Here is a 23,005-nt window from a genome sequence, read left to right as displayed (position 1 = left end):
GCAACCTAGATGTCCACTGACAGATGAATGGATAAAGAAGATGTGGTTCGTATATACAATGGAATATTACTCAGTCATAAAAGGAAACAAATTTGAGTCAGTTCTAGTGAGATGGATGAACCTAGAGCCTGTTATACAGAGTGAAGTCAGAAAGAGAAAAAAAAATACCATATATTAACACATATACATGGAATCTAGAAAAATGGTATCGATGAACCTATTGGCGGGGCAGAACAGAGATGCAGATATAGATAATTGACTTCTGGACATAGTGGGGGACGGAGAGAGTGGAACAAATGGAGAAAGCAGCTCAGACATATATATACTAACATGTTTAAAATAGGTACCTGGTGAGAAGCTGCTACATAACACAGGTTACCCAGCCAGATGGTCTGTGATGATCTTGAGGGGTGGGATCAGAGGAGGGGATGGAGGCTTAAGAGGGAGGAGGTATATGCACAATTATGGCTGATTAGCATTGTACTACAGAAACCATCACAACATCGTAAAGCAATTTTCCTCCAATTAAAAAATACCTAAGAAGTAGGTGGAATGAAAGTTTGTAGTAGACACTGGTGATATGGAACTGGAATAAATTGGTATTATAGTCAGCCCTCAGTATCCTAGGGGGACTGGTTCTAGGGCCTCTTCAGATACCAAAATGTACAGATGCTCAAGTCCCTTATATAAAAAGTATTTTAATATAGTCTACACCCATCTTCTCATATACTTTAAATCATCTCTAAAGTGAAAGTCACTCAGTTGTGTCTGACTCTTTCTGACCCCATGGACTATACAGTCCATGGAATTCTCCAGGCCAGAATACTGGAGAGCGTAACCTTTCCCTTCTCCAGGGGATCTTCCCAACCCAGGGATTGAATTGAGGTCTCCTGCATTGCAGGCAGATTCTTTACCAACTGAGCTATAAGGGAAGCCCACTAGACTACTTATACCTAACACAATGTAAATAGTATGTATACTGTTGTTGCTGCATGGCAAATTCAAGTTTTGCTTTTTGGGAATTTTTGGAGTATTTTTTCAAATATTTTTTATTTGCAGTTGGCTGAATTCAAGGATACAGAACCTATAGACACAGAAGGTTGACTGTATGTGAATATGTGGAACTTCCTAGTGGTTGACTTGAATTGGTGAGGAGAGACAAGATCTTTAAGAGCTGTGATGAGGAGGAGAAGGGAGGAGTACCCAGGTCTGGTTATAGACCCCACAGCTGGAGCAGCAATTTGGTATGGGGGCTAAAACAGATTCAGAGCAGTACTGCCCGGGGCTGCTGAGACATATCCACTGTCACTTATGAGCTATGCGATCTCAGGCAAGCTATTCAAACCTCTCTGAACTGCAGTTTCCCCATTTGCAAAATGGGGGTGATAATGTTATCTACCTTGCTAGTTTGTTGTGAGAATTAATGAGCTAACATATGTAAACTATGAAATACCTAAACAGGAATATGTAAACAGAACCACTACCTGGTAACATGGTAAAAATTATATATGTGCTTGCTTTTATTACAAATATTGTTACTGATGGTTGGGAAGAAAGGAAGGAGAGAAGAAAGAAAGGTAATGAGATTGGGGAAATACATTACAATATGGTAGTGTGTGATACTGATGTGGATTATCATTTATATAGATATGAATTGCTCAATAAAAAGGCTAAAAAGATGGAGGAGTAGACACTAAATTTTAAGGAGACCAGACATTGTGTCCCTTTAAAAGTGGGCCTTTAAGAAATGAATTTCCCTCCATTACTGACTGAGAACATTTACTGAAACATTTTGTCATTTCACTGATTGTTCTTCGTGTATCTCCACCTCTGCCTACCCACCTCCAACATTGTGCAAGCCATTTATCTAATTTTTTTCCAATTTACATGTCAGTCTGACCTTCTCAATTGTAAGCTGAGAATGAGCATCTTGGCATCTTACATACCTAGTCCAGCATTTGGCACATACAGTTATCGAATACATGTGGAACAAATTACTTTATGGGAAAAAAACAGGTGGATCATAAAAACTTTTAAGTATATCCCTTCCTTAGGTAAGTCTTCCCTTCTGAAAGCACAATCTAGCTTCCTGCTCTGGAGGAGCCCTCAGGAGAGCTGATGGGAAATGCCCCTTCCTCTCATCTCAGAGAAGGAAAGGGCAACCCACTCCAGTATCCTTGCCTGGAGAATCCTATAGACAGAGGAGCCTGGTGGGCTACAGGCCATGGGGTCACAAAGAGTCGGACACGACTGCATGCATGCTGAGACCCCAGACCTGACTGACAACTGACTCTGCTTCCATTTAAATAAGCGAGGATCCCAGGAGAGGCGGCACCACAGGCCCTGCCTCAGACCTGCCAGGAAAACAGTCATATCATGTCCCTAAAGAGGGGCAAAATGAGAATGACTGGTGAGCAACAGCCCTGGTGACAAATTATAGTTTTACTAATAGTTTATGATTTTCAATTTGTGATGTTTAGACTGTGTCCCTATGGACTGAATGTTTCTGTTCCCCTAAAATCCATATATTTAAAGCCCAAGCCCCTCAGTGTTATTTGCAGGTGAAACTGTTGGGAGGTAATTAGGTTTAGATAAGGTCATGAGGGTAGGGCCCTCATGATGACATTAGTATCCTTATAAGAAGAGGAAGAGAGAACAGAGCTCTCTCCACATGTGAAGACACAGTGGAGCAGGCCATCTGGAAGCCAGGAAAAGATCTCTCACCAGAACCCAACCATGTGGCACTCCGATCTGGGACTTCCCAGCCTCCAGAGATGTGAGAAATAAATATTAGCAGTTTCAGCCACCTGGCCTGTGGTATTTTACAGCAGCCCAATGTGACTAAGACACTCACACAAACTTTTTCCCCTTGAAAAAATAACGTGAAAGTCACTCATATACTTGACTATGAGAACAAGTAGTGTTCCAAACCCTGGTTACAAATGATACTCTCAAAAATATGGCCAATACTGATTTTTTTCAGATGCACCCAGTGCTGGGATACACTTCAGATGCATTATTTACTTGTCATAACCACCCTATGAGGCTGGTACTATAACCATCTTTTTTTTTTTTTTTTTTCCTTTCTTAAACAGGGAAGGACTTGGAGCTGAGGGAAATGAATTCATTTGGCCAAGGTCACAGAGCAATAAGTGGTGCAGCTGGGATTGAAATCTCAGAGAGCCTTTAACTTAGCTATGGTACTTAAAAAAAAAAAAAAAAAATCAAGGCATGTGCATCCATAGAACTTCTAAGGTAGATGTCAGCAACTGACGGCAAACTGATTGGAGAGGCCGCGTGAGCAGATTTTTCTTTTGTTTTTTAACACAAGGAGGTGCAGTAGCGGCTCATCAGGCCCTCCTGGTGCTGCTGGCTGTGGTGTGTAGGTGTCGTGGGGTGAACACAGTCAGTTCCTCTTCTTCCTCCTCACTCCAGGAGTGAGGAACCCTCCTTCCCTCTGTCCTCAGCATGTTGGCAGGGAAGGTTTCACTGTGGCCAGCTCACGTCCTAGGCAGGAAAGAATCAGGCACCGCTGATTTTCAATTTATAACTCTTCAATAATTGAGGGCACCAGGAATTAAAGAAAATCCACTAGGATTAATCCAACTGGCTTTCCCAGAAATAGAAGGTATCTGTGGAATCTGTGTCTGTAATATCTCATTAATTTTTTAATGTCCCCAATATGCTCGATGCTGACTGCAAACTGGGGCATACGCTTGTGCAAGTTTTCTTCATCAAGTGAGCCGTTTTCTACGCTGTGTCAAGTTATAAATTTGGAGCTGTAAGGCATCACAATATTAGGACTGCTTTGTTTGCTTGCAGAGCTCATTAACCACTGGCAATTAGCACTGTATCACTGCACCAAGTGGCATCATTTGGCAAGTTCTGTATCCACTACTACAAACGTGATGATATAATTTAAACTTCCTATGCCATCTGCTGTCACAAGAAAGTAAAGTATGATGAAGAGGCTTTTCAGACATTCCTTCATTTCCCAGTTACTGGAGGCTTAATTAAAACAAAAATGACAATTGCTCAACACTCACCACTCCTCTCTTGGAGAAAGGCCATCTTGGCTTTTTGGATTCTGGTGGGTGAAGAAATTAAGAGAAGATGTGTTAGTACTTTGAGGAACTAGTGACAGATCAACGCAGTGCTTTATAAAACCCGCTTTTCCAAAGGAGTCAAACAGAATTTTTCCTGCTTTAACTCTCCTTCTCTTGAGAATGCACAGAATGAACATTTATATTTATGCAGCTGAGTGAATGAAACAATGTTGCAACTGAAAGGCTGGTGTTCTCTTGCTACCTTCTGGTGATACTGTCCTGTTGCAGCCTCTTTTCCCCCTACCGTTCAAGGAGAAATCTATAAAATGCAATAAAATACTGCATAATTAATTTTAGATAGAGTTATAGGACTTTGGGGGCTGAAAGGGCTTCATTGTAACACTGGAAACCACCCTAGCATATAACCCCCAGGTGTGGATGAATGCAGACTCCTGAAATAAGGGGACATCAACATATCACCAATCTTTAGATCAGGGGCTTATTATCTCTACTGGACATCATCCACAGAGTCCTTAGGAGTTGCCTCAAATCAAGAAGTCATTCAGTAATACATTCTTTTGATGATCAGGAAGTAGAGAGAGTAGATTGTGGATTCTTGATTTTTATGTCATTTTCATTAATTTTTAATGCAACCCAGAAAAAGCTGGGAATCATCTCTCAGGTTTAGGTGAGATGTTCTGATAATTCCGCACACAAAATGGATGTCTTAAAGGTTTGTCTCTGTTTCTATTCCTTCATCAGGAGATTCTGCATAATATTAATACTTCCATCAGATGAAAGCATTTACCAAAAAAGAGTGTGCTTGAGGGACTTTTCCCATTAGAACCCTGAAATCCAATAAATTACCTTGCTCATTCTGACCACCTTATTGATCTTTCTAAAGGGGAGATTAGGTGGAACCTCCCTTAGAGACAAATCTGGTTTACCACTCTCAGCCTTCAAACGTCTGGAGTTAAATTATGATGTCCAAATTGAACTGCGATAATTGGCATCTCTGGAGAAACACCACATGAGACCATGATTTGGGGACATGAGGACACTGTTCTAAACTCCTGGAGACGAGGGCATGGAGGGATATGGTGAAGAATGTTCCGTATCTTTCATTATGTGGCATCTACTGTGATGCCAGGCACACCCGCCTAGCAAAGAACAAAGAATATCATGCAGCAATTGTGACCTTGTTCCTCAGCATAGTGGATCTCAACCTTTAGCTGGCAAAAGAATCACCTGGGGGCTTACTAAAAAACATACTGCTGGGCCCCATTCCCAGAGTTTCTAGTTCAGAAGGTCTGGCATAGGACCCCAGAATTTTTCAGACAATGCTGAAACTCTTCATCTGGCAGGTACTGATTTAGTTGTTACCCAGTTTAGAGCATTTGCAAAGCATTACAGAACATGGTCTAACTCTTAAGGCTACAATGTGATTAGAACTAGCTTTAATGTCAAGAGGCCCGGCCTTGAGTCCCTTGAGTTCACTGAATCCCTTTTTGTGTGTTCATTTGGATGGTCGTATCCTATGAGACAGATGGTCACTTGCATTGTTGTGTTATCTAAGACAGTAGATGTGAAAGGGGTTTACAAAGACTGAAGGGCTATACAAATGTCATTAACACTTCATTCACTTACGGCTGAGTTGCTCACATAAGACTATGGCTGCCTGTACAACGGGGTGGCTGGTGCAGGCTGGTGGACAGCACACTGGGCTAGCCAGCAGTCAAGAGTCTGAATCCCATTCCTCCACCACCAGCGGGCACCACGACCAGCTCACCCTTCCTTGCCGGGTCTCGCCTGGCACACACATGGGCATGAGGAAAGAGCTGGGTGGTTTCCCAAGGATGCTGCCACAGGTGGCCCCGTGCTTCAGGGGGAATGCCTTGGAGGTGAGTCTTTGGGACTCGCCCCATTTTCAAGCACTGAAACCCCATCTGGATCTGTTTTGTGGACTGGATTTCCAGGTAAGGACTCTTCTGTAAAAAAAAGGGCTCTGCTAAGAACAAAGCCAGTTTAAAAACTAGCAGGGTGAATGATAATATTCAAGTCTCCTTTTAGCTCTGAATGGCTACCACTGGGACCATGGGAATGTGTCCTGAACACTGCAACTGTTCTTTTTTTCCACAACTGACTTCAAAATGCGAAGATTCACCCTTAAGGCTGCCTCCTTCTAATCTGCTCTAACAGAAATCTGCTGTCACCAGGGCCTCTGTCTCCACGGGTACCACCCTCGTTGGAGACACTGGTCTGAGGCTGAAGGCCAGGAGCAGGGAGTGGATGACAGCAATGGTAGGGATGCTGCCCACCAGCCCAGACAGGGCATCCTGCTCCAGGAAGGTGACCATCACTTGGTACACCTGTTCCAGGTCCTGCACATGAGGTATATTATTTGACAAGAGGACCTTTTGAGGGAGGTCCATAACTTATCCATCTCTCTAAGTGGGACGCCCAATTCAGTTGGTTCCCATAATTCACGGCTGATGCTTGTCCTAGTTGGTGAGATTATCTAACTTGTTAGTGTGCATGTTCTTGTAGTCATTAAATATTCTGTAAATATCCTCTGCTTATTATAACATCCATCCCATAGCGGGCATGTAATAAAAGTTGAACGGACAGGACCTGAATTCAGCAGCAGAAGCGGATGGCACAGGTAGTCCGCGGCTCCAGCTGACACCAGAAGGTCCCCGGGGAATACCTCAAGGCCGGGTAAGTTGAGCACCACAGAACTCCTTCTGTGCTCGTAGAACCTGTGTTCAGGAGATGGAAGGGGAGTGCTTATAGCTGACATACGGGGAGTGGTATCACTCAGACCAACCCTGGGTACTCAGAAGTGACTGCTGGCAGCTTGATTAATGGTGGCTTTCTTAGGAGCCCACTCCAGGCATGGAGGGCTGTGATGACCCCCACACCCCATGTTTGACACCTTTTTGAGTCTTACTGACTGTTAATGGTTTTTGACTAATCCAAAGCAGAAGAGTTTACCTGGAAGTGTCAACACAAATATACCAGATGTGTTCTGACTCAGGAGGACACTAGGAGAAAGAGTCTTTGCAAGTTACTCATATGGCCTCAGAGGGAACAGGATGCACGTGTACCACCACACACCCCCTTAGATATCGGAGGCTCGTTGTTTAAAAGCAACACTTTTATTTTTCCCAGGGAAAAATGGCAACTGCTGCTGGAAAAGCTTAGCCAACAGGCCTATCTACCTTTTCCTTTCTTCTACCCTATTTCATGAAACTTCCTGTCTGTCGGAGGTGCGCAGAATAAATGATTGACATCAGACACAGTGCGGAGTAGCCGCAAAACCACTAGGCGTATGATCAGTGATTTCTAAGGAACAAAAGGAGTAAGGAATGACAGCATTCAATTGTAGGGATTTTCACAGTTTCCGCATCAGAGCTGTTCAGATAGTCCTTTAGTCTATTCTGAGGATGAGAAAATGCAATTCCCTCTACTTACCAACCTATGTAATCTCTAAATTCCCTTTTTAATCAAATAGTTTAGCACATCATTTACTTTATATATAGAGGAATTTTGTCTCCAACAAAAAGTATAGCTATGAATTTGCCTTGAATGTTTGGAGTCTGGGTCTGTCATATTCCTTTGGATATGATTTGGGTCATTGCCATGCAGCTCTTCTCCTCCAACAAAGAGGCCTTGCCTGGAGCCCCTTGAGGCTCCCTAGGCCAGTCCCTCCTCTGATCCTTCCACTTTCCACCTGCCTATAGCATGAGTCCTCAATGCCTTGTAGCCAAGTGCCACACTGCTGACTTTTTTGCAGGATTGACGCCCTTTCTGCCTTTACTTTCATCTCTTGTCTCATAACTGAATATTCTTGGCTCTCATCCTCTTCTTCCTATCAATATATCTGTTGCTGGGGTCCTGCTCATGTCCTGTCAGGCCTAACATGCTGTTGACCAAAGCCTGGTATTAGAATAGCCAGTGGAATTTATTTTATTACCCATCCCCAAGTCCTAACTCTTGGCTTCTGATCCAGTAGGTCTGAAGGTGGACCTCTGCATCTGCGGTTTTAAATTGCTACAGAATCTGTGAGGTAAGAATGCCTCAGATTCTGCAGACAGATGACAGAGGCATAAAAGAAAGTTAACTGTCAGTTTTAAAAACCTGCTTCCTCTAAGAAGTCTCCTCTGATGCTCAAAGAAATATTTCTTCATATTTGTGTGCTGTCTGGCATCCCCTAGACCAGGTCCTCAATGGCTTCCATCTGTATTAACACAGCTGTCTCATCACTTTTATCTTCACCTTCTGCTCCATCATTTTGGTCCCATCCCACACCCAGTCACTAAATGCAAGTTATCCAAAATATAAGTCTGGCCCTAGTCCCTCCTAGCTTCAGATAAACATGTTTTTAAAGAATCCATACAAGCCTTCCATGAACTGGCCCAGTAACCTTCCTAATACTCTTTACTTTGCCATTTCTTCTCTGGGAATGGATTGTGATTTCCCACACAAAATGCTTCACATGTCAGTGACTTAACTAGGAATGCTTTGTACTCTCTCTGCCCTCTCCAAACCTCTAGCTCCTATTCATCTCATGAGATTTAGGGCCATGGATTATCTAAGGAACTTGAAAGGAAATTACTTAGATAAAATCAGACTCAGATTTATTCAATTAGCTGCATTTCCCAGGGTTTAAAAATTTATTTTGACTAGCCTCTCTCTGTTCCTTTTTTTTTTTAAATTGGAAAATTTTAGAATAGAGTTGCAGAACTGCTAGCTATCAAGCCAATGTGCCTACCCTTGTCAAAACACTGCTTGTCAGGGGTGCCATGTGCCGAGTTAATGCACTGACAAGCCCTGATTCCCTTGCAGCTAGCAGAGGCTATGTGACACAAATTTGGCCAATGAGATTTAAACCGAAGTTTCAGGGTGTAGCTCTTGGGAAAATTTTTCAAAGGGGACAAAGGAGGCTAGATTCGCCCTTTTCCCTTATTGTTGTCATGAACATGGCTTGATACCTGAAAGTATACCAGTAATCTTACAAATGAAACAGCAGAACAGGAGAAAAGAAGGGGCCTGACAGGATTGGTTATGTTATAAGAGAATATCCTTTACTTGCTTATGTTGTTCTAGTTGGGTTCTGTTATGCAGACAAAGGCTGTCTTAACTGACACACATCTCCTCATCCTGGACGTCCTTCTCCAAGAATTCTGCACTCTCATTTGACTTTCTCACCACCATTTTTGATGAGGTTTTTAACAAAATAATTAGAGTTACAATTTTTCACAACACTCCCACTTTTGTTATTTGCCAATCTAATGTCCATGGTGGTTATGAGGATGGAGGGGTCTGAGTTAAGTGGAAGCTGGAAAACTTACAGTAATTTGAATGAGAAATACAATTCCAGTTTCTTCATTTTGCAAGCAGAACACTGGAACTGATATGTAATGAATCAGCAGTACACAAATCCAGCCAGGAATCTTCACATTGCTATCCAAAAGGTATTAGGTAGCATAAACTACTGGGAGCCCCAAGAGGTCCCCCGAAAACAAGTATTAGAAGCTTCCCTGTAAACTTGACACTGTTCCTGATAAAGACCTTGGAAGCATATAATGAGGTTTGGTATTTATGGAGATAGAGGGGATTGGAAAAAATACAGTAATTTAAATAGGAAATGTAAGCTACATAAACTTTGGGAGAAAAAGTTTAGTCTTTTGAGCTTAAACTCTAGATGGTATACAATCTGGTAAGTACAATGAATTTGGCCTAAGATTCTATAAGCTATCTTTATATTCCCTTGGGACTTTGAGAGGACATAATGAATGGTGGAATAGAAGAATCTGTTTTCCCTGGCCTCTTCCAAGCTGGCTTATGCATTTCTCTTCCATGCTTCTATAGTTCTTTAGAACAATGGCTAAGAATGTGGAGTCAAACTGCCTGGATTTTAATCTTAGCTGAGTGACCTTGACTGAGCAAGTAATCTCTCTGGTCCTGACTGCCATTTGTGAAATGTAGACAATAATCATACCTACTTTTTGTGTGAAGATCAACCAATCAACATACAGCACTTAGATCTGTGACAGGAACTTAGTAAGCTGTCAGTAAACGTGATTATGTTGGTCATCGAATATATTATAATATCATGTTCTATTTATGTGTCTGTTTATCCTACTAGAATGCCATCTCCTTCTATTTAAGAAACATGTCTTATCATTTGTGTTGGTGGGTGCTCCTTTAGTACTCAATCCTTGGTTACTGATGAACATGAATGAATAAAAGACTCTTCGGAGGCTGTCCTCCCTTGCGGAAAGTATCTTACTTAACAGGATAGTTATGCACATTCATGTCTTATCTACTCCTCTCTCACCCTAAGTTCCTACCTCCTGGTCTAAATCCTCGTGTTCAGTAAGGGGTCAATAAATATTCCTTGACTAAATGAACAATAACCAAACCTGTGCACACCGAGCCATTGCTCTCCCTTTCTGACACAATCTTCTGCAGGATGTGTACTCCAGCAAGAGCTGGCTACTCACTGTTTAAACTTACCCCGCACGTCACGCCTCCATGACTTGGCTCAGGCAGATCCCATCTGCCTGCCTAGCTCCACTTTGCCAGGCACACATACTCAGAGGCATCGCTAAATTCTAGCTTAGATGCTCTCCCTCCAGAAATCTTTTCTAATCCACCCACAAGAGAGCCACCTTGCCCTACTTCCTCCCACTTCCTCCCACTTTGCCTCTACAATGATTTCGCTGAAGGCTCATGCTGTGTCTTCTTATCACAGAATTTCAGCACCAAGTACAGAATCTGACATAGAATAAATATCCAAATAAGCTTGTTGAATAAACAACCATGTTGATCTATAGAATGATATACAGATAGATTCCAAATGAATTTGCTCTTCCATTCTGGACCACAAATGAATAAAACTGTATGCATACACAATACACAGAATGCAGTGTGAGTTCCTCCACTTTTAAAAGTGATTCGGTTACCCGCAACCATTTCTTCCGGGTCTGGGATACCTGCTGACACAAGGCATCCTTTGGAGAGCACATCAGGGCAAGTTTTGGCCTTCATACGGAACAGGGGGAAAACAACTGCCTGGTACTAGGCTTGAGTCATGACCTTGGCCTCGTTGCCTTGGTGTCTAAGACCCTGGGATGCTCATTCTAGAAAGGTAGGCATGCCCATGGAATGGTGTAACAGAAGCTCTGATGACATTCTTGTGTTCATCAGAAGAGGGAATGGGTTAATAAAAATACCAAGAATTACAGCTGTAACCAAATGGAGACCTAGGAAAACAATAAGAAAGAACATTTGCACATAATAAATGAAGAGACATGAACTGGGACAGAAAACCTGCCTCTGCATCACCTGGGCCTGGCAGCAGACTAGATTTCTGGGCACTCTGCACAGGAACCCATGCCTATATCAGCCAGAGATGCCCAGATTATTGGGTTAGTGATGTTAATACAATTGCAATGAATTCAGAATGACTGTGCATTTAGGTCTCATGGCGGGGAGGTGCTGGTGGTTCCAAAGTGAAAGTGTTAGTCACTCAGTCATGTCTGACTCTTGTGACCCCATGGACTATAGCCCACCAGGCTCCTCAGTCCATGGAATTATCCAGGCAATAATACTGGAGTGGGTAACCATTCCCTTCCCAAGGGGATCTTCCTGACCCAAGGATCAAATTTGGGTCTCCTGCATTGCAGGCAGATTCTTTACAACTGAGCCACCAAGCAAGCCCCACCTACTGCTTTTAGTAACTGCTAAAGGATAGTAAACTCATCACTGGCCTTATAATAACTGTCCCCGAAATGGGGCTGACCACAGATGCAGCCCTAACTGAATAAGAATCTGAATACGTAATGTCAGGCCTAGAATGTTTTAAAAGTATCTCTTTAAGTAATTCTTATAGCTGTATCAGGATTTTGTATCTTATTTTTGCTATTCTAAATGGGACTGCTTCTTTTAAGACATAGCATGCACACAGGGTCACTGTGTCCAGTTCTAAATTGATTATTCACTGGAAGCAATCACTGTAATAAATTCAGACTTATCTCCCTTCCCCAAATGAAATGATATGTACACGGGGTCATGGCATCCTGTGTGAAGAGGGTGTGGTAGAGAATTTTTTGGTACCCAATTTCCTCATAGGAAGATTAAACTAAGGAATGAGCTGAGAATAACTGCAAAATGTTTGGGGAGTGGCTGACTTGCCACTGTCACTGTTAAGTACAGTATAGTTTCTTGCTATCCTTTAGTAGTTTGGAGAAGCAAACTAAACAACTATGAGAAACATTTTTTTTTTTTTTTGGTCTTTTGGTTCTATGCTTGGCTATTCTGGCTCTTTGTTTTAGGATAAACTTCTGGACCCAGGAGGTTGTATAACTAATCGGGTGTCTGACCCAGACTTCACAGTCCTCTTTTGCTTGCCAGACCCCTGCCTCCCCTGCACCCGAACCCAGACAAAACCGCACTTTCACTAACCCTGCGTTGTGATGCCCCAGGCCGGTCAGGTCTGAAGGAACTAGTCCCATGGTTGCTGGAATAATCTTGTCTCCTTTCTGGTACCAGAAATTCTCCTTACTCTGTCTTCCGCTGAAGATCTGAAGGTCCATAGTGTGGGCTGGGGTGGCAACAATGTAGAGAATCCAGAGAATTCTCTCCCACAGTTGAGCAAGCCACACACCCAGGCATCACATTGAGCAATGAGCCTATGATCACATGTCAGTGCCAGAAAAGTGTCTGGCTGGTGGAAATGTGCCCCCTAGTGGACCTCAAATACATAAATTTTATAAAGACTAGATGGTTCATGGTGCATATTATTCTGACTTAAAGTCAGTGGGTACTTCCTGAGCATCAGCTCTTACTGGACATTTTGTTAAGAGCTTTACATGCACTAACATTAATTTTGACAAGTCCTCTATGAAGTGGAAATTACTGTTCTCATTATAGAGCCGAGGAAAACTGAAGCTTAGAAGGATAGGCATTCACTTAAGGTCTCACTGTTAGTGAACAACAGAGCAAGAATTCAATTTAAATACCCAAGTCAGACTTCAAAAAGACTTGGAAATATGAAGACGACAAAACGGTACTATGACCCATTTAATATATTGTTTTTTTAAAAAATTGATATATAATGATGGTTACTATTTTAGATAAAAACCCACCTGCAATGAAGGAGATGTGGGTTCAATCCATGGGTCAGGAAGATCCTCTGGAGAAGGAAACGGCAACCCACTCCAGTATTCTTGCCTGGAAAATTCCATGGAGGAGGAGACTGGGGGTACTCTTGTCTATGGAATTGCACAGTCCATGGGGTCACAAAGAATTGGACACGACTTAGCGTCTCAACAACATCATAGTGGGTTGAATGGAAACACATGTCCATCTCTTTAGCCCTGGAGCCTGTGAATGTGTTATATATAAAATGGATTTTTGCAGATGTAATTAAAAGACTTTGAGATTATTCTGGATTATCTGGGTGGGCTCTAAATCCCATGACATGTGTACTTATAAGAGATACCCAGAGAAGAGACAGAGATGAGAGAAGGCCAAGTGAAGACACAGGCAGATGATTAAAGTGATGGGGCCGCAACCAAGGAATGCCTACGTGAAGAAGCAGGAACAGCCCTCCCCAACAGCGTCCAGAGGAAGTGTGGCTCTGCTGACACCTTGGCTTTGGACTGTGGCTCCCAGAGCTCTCAGAGTGTAAAACGTCTTTTGATTTAAGTCACTAGTTAGTGGTACTTTAATATAAAGCCACAGAGACGAATGAAGGGGGCAATGCAACTGAGTGGCAGGTTACCCGACTTAGGACTGCAATTTCCAACCATGAAGTTCATTATGTGTGACCTTGGCATGTTGCTTCCCAAGGCCTCAGCTTCCTTATGTGGAGAGCAGCTGTGAGTGAGACCCTTTCCACCCCTTACGATCTTTGAACCAAGGCTTTAGGGTTGCTATTATTCTCCCCACCAGTGGCCAGTGGGTGGGGCAGTAATTATGTGATGACCTTTACCTTGGCAGAAATGTTTAAAGATGAATAATTAAAGCTCCTCCTTTAAAAACAGGACAAATACATCTTTGGCATTTTTAAAAAAGATTCCATGGGATTAACATACAGACACCACTATATGTAAGATAGATAACAGGAAGAACCTACTGTATAGCACAAGGAACTATCCTCAATATTTTGTGATAACCTGTATGAGAAAAGAAACTGAAAAAGAATGAATCTATGTATAACTGAATCATTATGCTGAATATCTGAAACCAATACAACACTGTAAGTCAACTATACTCCAATAAATTTTTTTTTAATTGCAGTGAAAAAAAAAGGTTCCTCCTGTACAGTGGGCTTAAACCAAGGACTGCTGACCTCTAATTCCCAGGTGCAAATTTTAAAGAAAAACAAAAGACCCTAGAGAATATGAGTGGGTAGCAACTGAGGGTAGCAATTGTCCTATAGTGATATGTGTGTATTAATGTAATAAAAATCTTTTAAAGTTTAGTAAGATAATACAATGTTGCTGTTTTTCTTTTATCAGGCAGGCTTATTAGCCCTTGTTTTGTCTGATACTAAAATTCATGATAAATGTACCTTTTCCAGCAGGTGGTTTTCCCACAACTGTGTGACTGGAAAAAGTTTCAGTTCAGTTCAGTCGCTCAGTCATGTCCGACTCTTCGCGACCCCATGGACTGCAGCATGCCAGGCTTCCCTGTCCATCACCAGCTCCTGCAGCCTACTCAAACTCATGTCCATCACGTTGGTGATGCCATTAACCATCTCATCCTCTGTCATCCCCTTCCCTTTCCACCTTCAACCCTTCCCAGCAACAGGGTCTTTTCCAATGAGTCAGTTCTTCACATCAGGTGGCCAAAGTGTTGAAGCTTCAGCATCAGTCCTTCTAATGAATATTCAGGACTGATTTCCTTTAGGATTGACTGGTTGGATCTCCTAGCAGTGTTCTATTTTAAGAACCATAGTATTCTACCTTATGCAAGAGACATAGTACAAATTGGAATGCTTGCTTATACTTTCGAGTTGATTACACAAGAACAACCAATTAGAATCAGTAACAATCTTTAAAAAAAAAATCCCCCTTAAAAATAATCAATAGAAAAGAAAAGAAAAAAAGAAAAAAAAATCAATAGAGAAATGACAACTCAATTGCCACTTATGGAAGTATAGCTCTCTTGGTTAAGGTCTGTGAAACATTTTTCTCATTATGAGTTTGTCAAGATTGTCAGAAACTTTTCTTTACATGTTTGACTATAATTCCCAGTTTTCTACCAAAATGTTCCATTTTCTACCAGAATGTTAGCAAAATCCATCTGAGAAGGGAGAATGTATGGGGAGCCTCTAGCTTACTCTCCAGGGCCTGGCACAGACTGGCCACTCCATGAATGTGGGGTGAACAAATGGGATTCATCCCAACATGTCACTTTGAACACAACAAAGACAAGCTTTGGAGCTCCAACAGCACAGAAAACATACCATGCGATGACATCTTGGGCTCAGTCAGTGACAGTTATTAAATCCACATGTGTTCAGAACAAAAGAGTAGCTGCTGGTATTGGTAACTGCCTAGAACTCTGTCTTTTGAGGTTACTACTGCCTTTTCTGGACAAGAGTCAGAATAATTCCCAGTATGGGACTTTCCTAGTGGTACAGTGGACAAAAATCCATCTGCCAATGCAGGGGACATGGGTCCAAACCCTGATCCAGGAAGATTCCACATGCCACACACACAACCAAGCTGACATGGCTCAACTACTGGAGCCTGCTCCCTCTAGAGCCTGTGCTCCGCAACAAGAGAAGCCACCACAAAGAAAAGCCCGTGCACCACAACGAAGAGTCCCTCCTCTCTCTCCTCTCTACAACTAGAAAGCCCAAGTGCAGCAATGAAGACAAGGACAGCCAAAAATAAGTAAATAATTAAATTTAAAAAATATTAGTCTGTTAAAAAAAAAAACCACCCAGTATGATCAAACCATAGTCATACAAATCCCCAATAATCCAATGAACACTCAAAAGATGAATACAGAACTGATTAGGAAGGTAGTGGAGGTTGAAAGGAGCTAGAGGGAGTTAAATTGTTGGAGGAGAAAATTACCAAAAATGGATCATACAATTCCCCCCACCAGGCTTGACCCAACCTAACTAATCAACCAATGCATTTTTTTTTCTTCCTTAAAGTTTCATTGAACATCTACGATATGCCAGGTGGTGTTCGAGGCACTAGGGATATAGCAATGAACAAAAGAGGCACAACTCCTGCTGTGATGGAGTTTACACTCTGGGGGAGCTGATGCCAGTGCAAAAGTAACACATGGCTCCTGATGTGAAAGGAAGCTGCCAGTTCCCACTCTAGCCTCCAGCCAGGTCCAGATCAAGAAGACCTCCATGACACCCTGACGCCTCTAACTAATTAACAGTATTCACATCTCTCATCACAAGGAGAAAAAAATAGTACACGTGATGATGGATGTTAACTAAACTTATGTGGTAATCGTTTTGCAACATGTACATATTTCAGATCATTATGCTATACACCTTAAACTTATATAATGTTCTATGTCAATTATACCTCAATATAATCGGAGGGAAAAAAAACAGCAAAATATGTTATGGAGGGCTGAGATTTACAGCAACTACTAAAGCCTGCGCACTTAGAGCCTGTGCTCTGCAACAAAAGAAGCCACCACGATGAGGAACCTGCACACTGCAACTCGAAAAAGCCTGTGTGCAGCAAAGAAGACCCAGTGCAGTCAAAGACAAAGCAGCATGTACATGTAAAAAAACCCCAAACCGACAAATGCAAACAGTGATTAAACAACCAACATGCCATCTAATAATTGGTAGTGAGTAACTTTCTCCCAAGATTTCACACTTAACGGCTGGGACAGTGCTAGCTATACAACAGGTTTTAAGTAAAAGTCTGGGGAGGATTTAACATTATATTGAATTTAATGTTTAGACACATCAGATGAACTTCCTGTGATTTATCATTTCACTCTGGGGTCAGAATATTTTAGAAAGAGTAAGTCAGTGACCTGCATACAGGAGTGCCAAATGAATGAATGAATGACCCAGTTTCTTAAAAAAGGTAAATTTGAGTTACACTGTTTATCATATCAAAAGCTTATTAGATGGGTACTATAGTTGAACAACACAGGTTTGAACTGAGCAGGTCCACTTACACGCAGATTTTTTTTTTTTCATGAAATACACAGTACTTACACCATCTGTGGATGGTTGAATCCACTGACTACTGAACCTCAGATAAGGAGCACTGACAATAAAGTTATATGTGGATTTTGGACTGCACAGAGGGTCAGTGTCCTGAACCAGATGAGGGAAGCCACAGGGTTTCCCTGGTGGCTCAGGTGATAAAAAATCTGCCTGCAATGCAGGAGACCTGGGTTGGATCCCTGGGTTGGGCAGAGCCAGGTGGGCTACAGTCCATGAGGTCGCAAAAAGTTGGACACTACTGAGTGACTTTCAACAGATGAATACTTTGAGGTTTTGAGTTGTTCAGAGACTTGCCCAAGGTCATGCTGCCAGACAGAAGTAAATACAGGATTCAAATCCAGGGAGTTTGATTCCAATAACTCTTAATATTATGTTGTGCTGCCCCTGCTAAGGGCAATTCCAGATGGAACTGGCTTTAGATGACTCTCCAGATACTTTACTGGCATTCAGTATTTTTGTCGGGTCTCTTCCTTGTCATTTGGTTTTTCATGTTTTGGATCTATTTAGTCTTTTTTCTGATTACTTTTCAGCACTGGAAGGTTAGTCTGTTCTCATAAATGTAGTATGTTCATTTTCCTTCTCAGTTTCAAGGCTCATTGAAAAATTAGGTGGGATAGACAGTTTTCTGGGAAGACTGATTTTAAGTGGTGTGAGGAAAGTGTGCCTGTCCACAAAATCTCCCCCATTGTTTTACAATGTTTAAACATTGTTTCATGATGTTTAAAATTCCAGTAACATGGTTTTATTGCTTGGCTTCAAGTCATATCCTCTGTCCAAATTCAAATACACCAGGGACAGGTAAGTAACACTGTAAGCCAAGCAGCCTGCCACCCCTGGCTGTCATCTTTCCATCCATCCTTTTCTTCAATAAATATTTTGGAGACAGACTCTAGCTGAGTAATGGCTATTGAGACGAAGTGTAAAGTAAGTGGTCTCTGCCCTCAGAAAGGTCTTGTTTCTGAAAGGAGATGGATGTCAGAGAAACACATTTGTTTTAGATACTATGATGGAGGCATTTATGAGGTATAGGGAAACTCCAAAGGGGATAAATATACTCCTCTACTTGGAAAGATGAGTGTAGATATGCCTTAAACTTGAAGTCCTTCACACTTTAGTAAGAATAAATTGCAAAGACTGTTTTCCAGGTATATTTTAGTGACAGGAGAAAGAGTCTGAAGTGAGTGTGAATTCACTGGAATGTTACACACAGACAGAGGAAACAACAGTGAGAAAGAAATTCCATAAAGAAAAGCTTGGAATCCAAGTCCTAACACTGAGCTTATTTCAGAACCGAGAGTGGATTGGGCCCTTCTCACTTACATAGCCTGCCCAATTGTCAGGCTATGTGCTAAGAATTTGTAATAAAAGAAAAATTAGTTTTTCAAAAGGGCTACAAGCAAAGAAAACACTGCTATGATTGACTGATGGCCACAGAAGCAAGCATTTCTTAACTGAATATACCAGGGTCAGCAAACCTTTTTTTTATAAAGTGCTAGACAGTAAATATTTTAGGCTTTGTGAGCCATATGTTCCCTGTAGTGGCTACTCAATTCTGTGGTTACAGTGTGAAAGCAGTCATGGACAGTATTTAAATGAATATGTGTGGCTGTGCTCCAATACAACTTTATTTACAAAAACAGGTGGTGGGTTGAATTTCTGCCATAGTTTGCTAGACCCTGGTTTATATCATTTCAAAGGCATAGTAAAAGCCCAAGTTAAAGTATGTTTTAAATAAAGTTTCAATAAGTTTTTGGAGGTGAGGGCCCCTCAGTTCCCTCAATGGGCAACAGGGTCTCATGTGAAGAGCCCTTTACCTTACACTGTCTGACAGCATGGCCTGGGAAGTAGTCCTAGAACAAATGACAGGAATGAGAGAGAGCGCAAAAGACAGGCAGGCAGAGGATCTTTGTGCCAAAAATGGCTAGCTATTTACCAAAAACTCATGCTGTCAGTGAATTTTTTGGTTTAAAAAGCTACAGACTGAGGGGACTGTGGCTGATGCAAAATTATTTTACTAGTAATGCTTGAATATTTATTAAACATATGAGTAGTTTATAGTAACTTACTCTTTCATTTATTCATTCAAACATTGCCTACTACATGCCAAGTACTGTACTAAGTCCTGAAGAAACAATGTTGAATAATTCTGGGTCATCACCATATAGCAAGGTGTCCAAAATACTTCATCTTTGATTACCTGTTGTGACTCTCTGTAACTTTTCACTACTTTGTATGTGATGGTGACATATTGAAACTCACCCTTTATAAGGCCTCAAGCCCTCTGACCAAGTTTTCCCTTTGAATCACTGAAGACTATTTCTGTTACTGCCTCACAAAGATTCTGCAGGTACACAGTAATAGTTACCTGCACATCAGCTTTTGCCAATAGTTTGGTGCACCCCATCAATTAGCCTCTGGGTCTACTAATTCCACGTTACATGCAAAGCTGGACAGACTTTACGTGGTCTAGGAAGCATTCCTTGATTAAAGACTCTCAGATATAGATCTCCATCCATTATACATTCTCTAGTTAACTACCCACTCACAGTCTCTACTCAAATGTTACATAGGTCCTCAAGTTCAACATGTTCAAACTTTCATCCCACCCACCCACATCCCTTTCTCCCCTCCAAGGTTGCCTATATCAGTGAATGGAGCCCTCTGCTACCCAACAGTGCAAGCCAGAAGCTTGGAAGTCATTCTTGACAACTTCCTCCCCCTCACCCCTTGTGGTCACAAATTCACAAATGCTAGGTGGTGGTATCTCCTAATAATATCCTGAACTGAGATATTTCTTTCTAACTCCACTGCCTTCAACAGAGCCTAACCCTCCAACCTCTCATATCTGAATATTCTAATTGTTCTGCTAGAGTCCACTCTCATCTAAATCTCATGTCTACCCTATATCCATCTGATCATATCAATCCATTCAGTGGTTTCACACTGTTCTTAGGGTAAGGAACAAATTCTCTAAATACCCTATTAGACTCTGCATGATTGACTCTAATCAACATCATCTTTCCCTGAAACTATTCTCTTTTCACTTTCTCTGACACGTCTGAATTAGGTATCATTTTAGAGCTTAATTCTGGTCTGCACCTGTAGAGAATTTCCATTAACAGTCCCTTTCTTCACCAACCCTTGCATCCATATAGTTTGCCACATAATACTGGTGACACATAATTTCTTGCCCTTGAGTTCAGGTATGTGACTTGCTTCGATCAGCAGAATTAGACAAGAGACAGAGCCCAGGGTCCAAGAGGCCTTGCATGTTTCCACTTATCCCCTTGAACCTCCCCCTTCAACATAAGAACATGCCCAGGGCAGCAATTTGGTCCCATGAAAAGATGAGGGACACATGGAGTGAACTACCCAGCTGAGTTCAGGCTAGATCAACTGACCCTCAATTAACACACAGATTTATAAGAAACAATAACTAGTTGCTGTTTTAAGGCACTCAAGTTCCAGCTGGTTTGTTACATAGCAATAACTAGTTGACATTAACATAATACTTCGCATTTGCCTAGGCTTTGTGAATATTCTCTACCTAAGATACATTTAGGCCAACTAGCGTTAAAATTTACAAGTTAAAATCAACAAAGATTGCACAGATGGATCTCTTGCTTGAGGATTGAGGGCCAGTAATAAAACAATGGATAATTCCCTGAGGATGACTTTCCAAATGAAATGAAGGCTTTCCCACCAATGTTACAAATTGGGTGGATGAAACTGGGCTTGAATTTTTCCCTTTCTACCACAGAAGCTCTTCATCCCTGAAAGAAATGGCAAATCCACTGGCACAGCTGGGCAACCAAGCTGAAAGTCAGAGTTGGCTTCTGAAGTGACACAATCTACCTGCATTCTAGATAAAAGCCTAGTCTGTTGTTACAGGCATATTAAAGGTTGACCTAGATTTAAACAGCACATCTTGTTCCTTTTATCCTTGTCCTCTGAATTTCTCTTTAAAAAACTGCTGAATGTTTCTGGCCTTTACATCTTCTCTATCTGACAAGAACTATTACTTGGATGTTAATTAAACCACAAGGCCAAGTCATTGACAATTGAAAATGAAAACCACGGCCACTTGTGGCTGTCATACCCTACCCACAAATACCCCAGCCATAGCAAAATGCTGGGCTCTTAAAGGAGACTCTGGAAATTGATACTGTTTCACCCATAATATGAAGAGTGACTCAGGGGCTGTAAAACAAAAGTACCCTGATTAATACACCATTGGGTCTGCTATGTCAGAACAGAAGATGTAAAAAGTAAAAAGTCAACAGCTTTCATAGCACTGGAGAAAAGTAAAGACACACATACCTGTACTGATGCAATTCTTCTCTCTGAAATAAATTGGAAAAATACACATTTTAGTCTTGCTCAAACCCATCCAAAATTCCAAAGCAGACATCTTGAAGGGAGAGGTCATGAACTTCCCCAGTTATTAACGTTTTGGAGTTTTCTTTCTTTGGGGAGAAAGTTAGAACATTAGAAATTTGAATAATTTGTTCTTTCTGCCCTTTTAAACCAGCCAAGCCTGGTGGTCTTCACACAGCCTGGACTTGCAAGAGAGCCACCTTTACTCTCTAAAATGCCTGAATGACCATTTCTAATTCGGGTCCTTCCTTCAAGTGCCTTCAAGGATACTGAAGGAGAAAGTAAGCTCGACCTCCGTCTCCTGCCCCAAACCGGTGCACCCCTTCCTTTTACCTGACAGCCAGCTGTCCTAAAGACTCTGTGTTCCCCAGCTCTATGACTTCCTGCGTTGGCTCCCTCAAGGAGGCGCCGCAGCCTTGCCCCCCATCCTCGCACGTTTGGCAACCTGAAGACCTAGTATGCTTTGCATTCACCAAGTGAGAGGCAAGAGGCTTAACGCTGTGTTACCTGAGGCCCGGGAGGTCCTGGGGTGTGGCTGGGGGCTGGGTGGTCTCCTCTCCGCGGAAAGGAGGCCTGAGGAAGCGACCCCTCCTCGAGGTGCTGAGGCACGGGAACGGCACGCTCTTCACCGGGCCCCATTTGGAGCTCAACCGACTCAGCTGCGTCGAGGGCCCTTTCAGAGTCCAGAGGCAATCCTGAGTGGAGTCTCAGGGCCCACAGGCAGTGAGAAGACTCCTCTGCGCTTTCACATACCTTGTTGGTAAGGGGACTCGCGGAGCCAGGCGACTCCTGCGAGCCGCCCCCGGGGCGCACTTCCAAGGCCACGTGCGGGGGCGGCGCATGCGCAGTGGCAGTGCCGCGCGCACCTCCGCGCACACTGCCGCAGCCGCGGCTCCTTAACCTCCGCAAAGTGGGCGAGGTGGACAAGCGGCCAGGGGCTTGCCGGTCAAAGTGGAGGAGATTCCCCTGGTTCTGACAGTGCTTCTTCGACAGGCTTTCCAGGGAGTACGGAGGAGAGGCCTCGCAGCCTTCAGGCTGCACCTCTGGGCGGGATGGCTCCATCTTCTCCAGGCCACTAAGAGGCTGGAAACTTCCAGGCGATGTCGTCAGAGTTGCTCTTCTCCGGACCACACTGGGGTGGTTCCGTTTCCGTCTTCAGATGCCTCTGTTCCTCAGTGTGTTTCCATCCTTTTCCAGAGGATAATTGCAAGCAAGTGGCTGATCATTATGGGAGAGCAGAGTGCGGAATCTACTGCAAACAAGGAGATGCAGGTGAGAAAAAAGGTGTCTGAAATTTCCCATAGAAGCTTCTAGTAAGTCAAAGGAGCTAACGAATGCAACT

General features: G+C 42.5%; 1 protein-coding gene across 2 annotated transcripts in view; it reads right to left on the bottom strand.

The window, feature by feature from the left end:
- Positions 1 to 22,383, bottom strand: part of PLEKHG7 (pleckstrin homology and RhoGEF domain containing G7) — an 87,438-nt gene extending 65,055 nt beyond the window's left edge. For both annotated transcript variants that reach the window (XM_020868951.2, XM_020868952.2), the window contains exons 1-4: positions 22,171 to 22,383; positions 21,607 to 21,629; positions 6,678 to 6,805; positions 4,047 to 4,087 (exon numbers count right to left, since the gene is read on the bottom strand). In XM_020868951.2, the coding sequence (XP_020724610.2) occupies positions 4,047 to 4,087; positions 6,678 to 6,805; positions 21,607 to 21,629; positions 22,171 to 22,302 (324 nt within the window). In that variant the 5' untranslated portion in view covers positions 22,303 to 22,383. The remainder of the gene's footprint in view (positions 1 to 4,046; positions 4,088 to 6,677; positions 6,806 to 21,606; positions 21,630 to 22,170) is intronic.
- Between the last annotated feature and the right edge of the window lie 622 nt (positions 22,384 to 23,005).

This window comes from Odocoileus virginianus, chromosome 24 (assembly GCF_023699985.2).
Source record: "Odocoileus virginianus isolate 20LAN1187 ecotype Illinois chromosome 24, Ovbor_1.2, whole genome shotgun sequence".
NCBI classification, from domain to species: domain Eukaryota; kingdom Metazoa; phylum Chordata; class Mammalia; order Artiodactyla; family Cervidae; genus Odocoileus; species Odocoileus virginianus.
The sequence above is the reverse complement of the archived record's forward strand: the minus strand, read 5'-3'. Positions and strand labels throughout refer to the sequence as shown.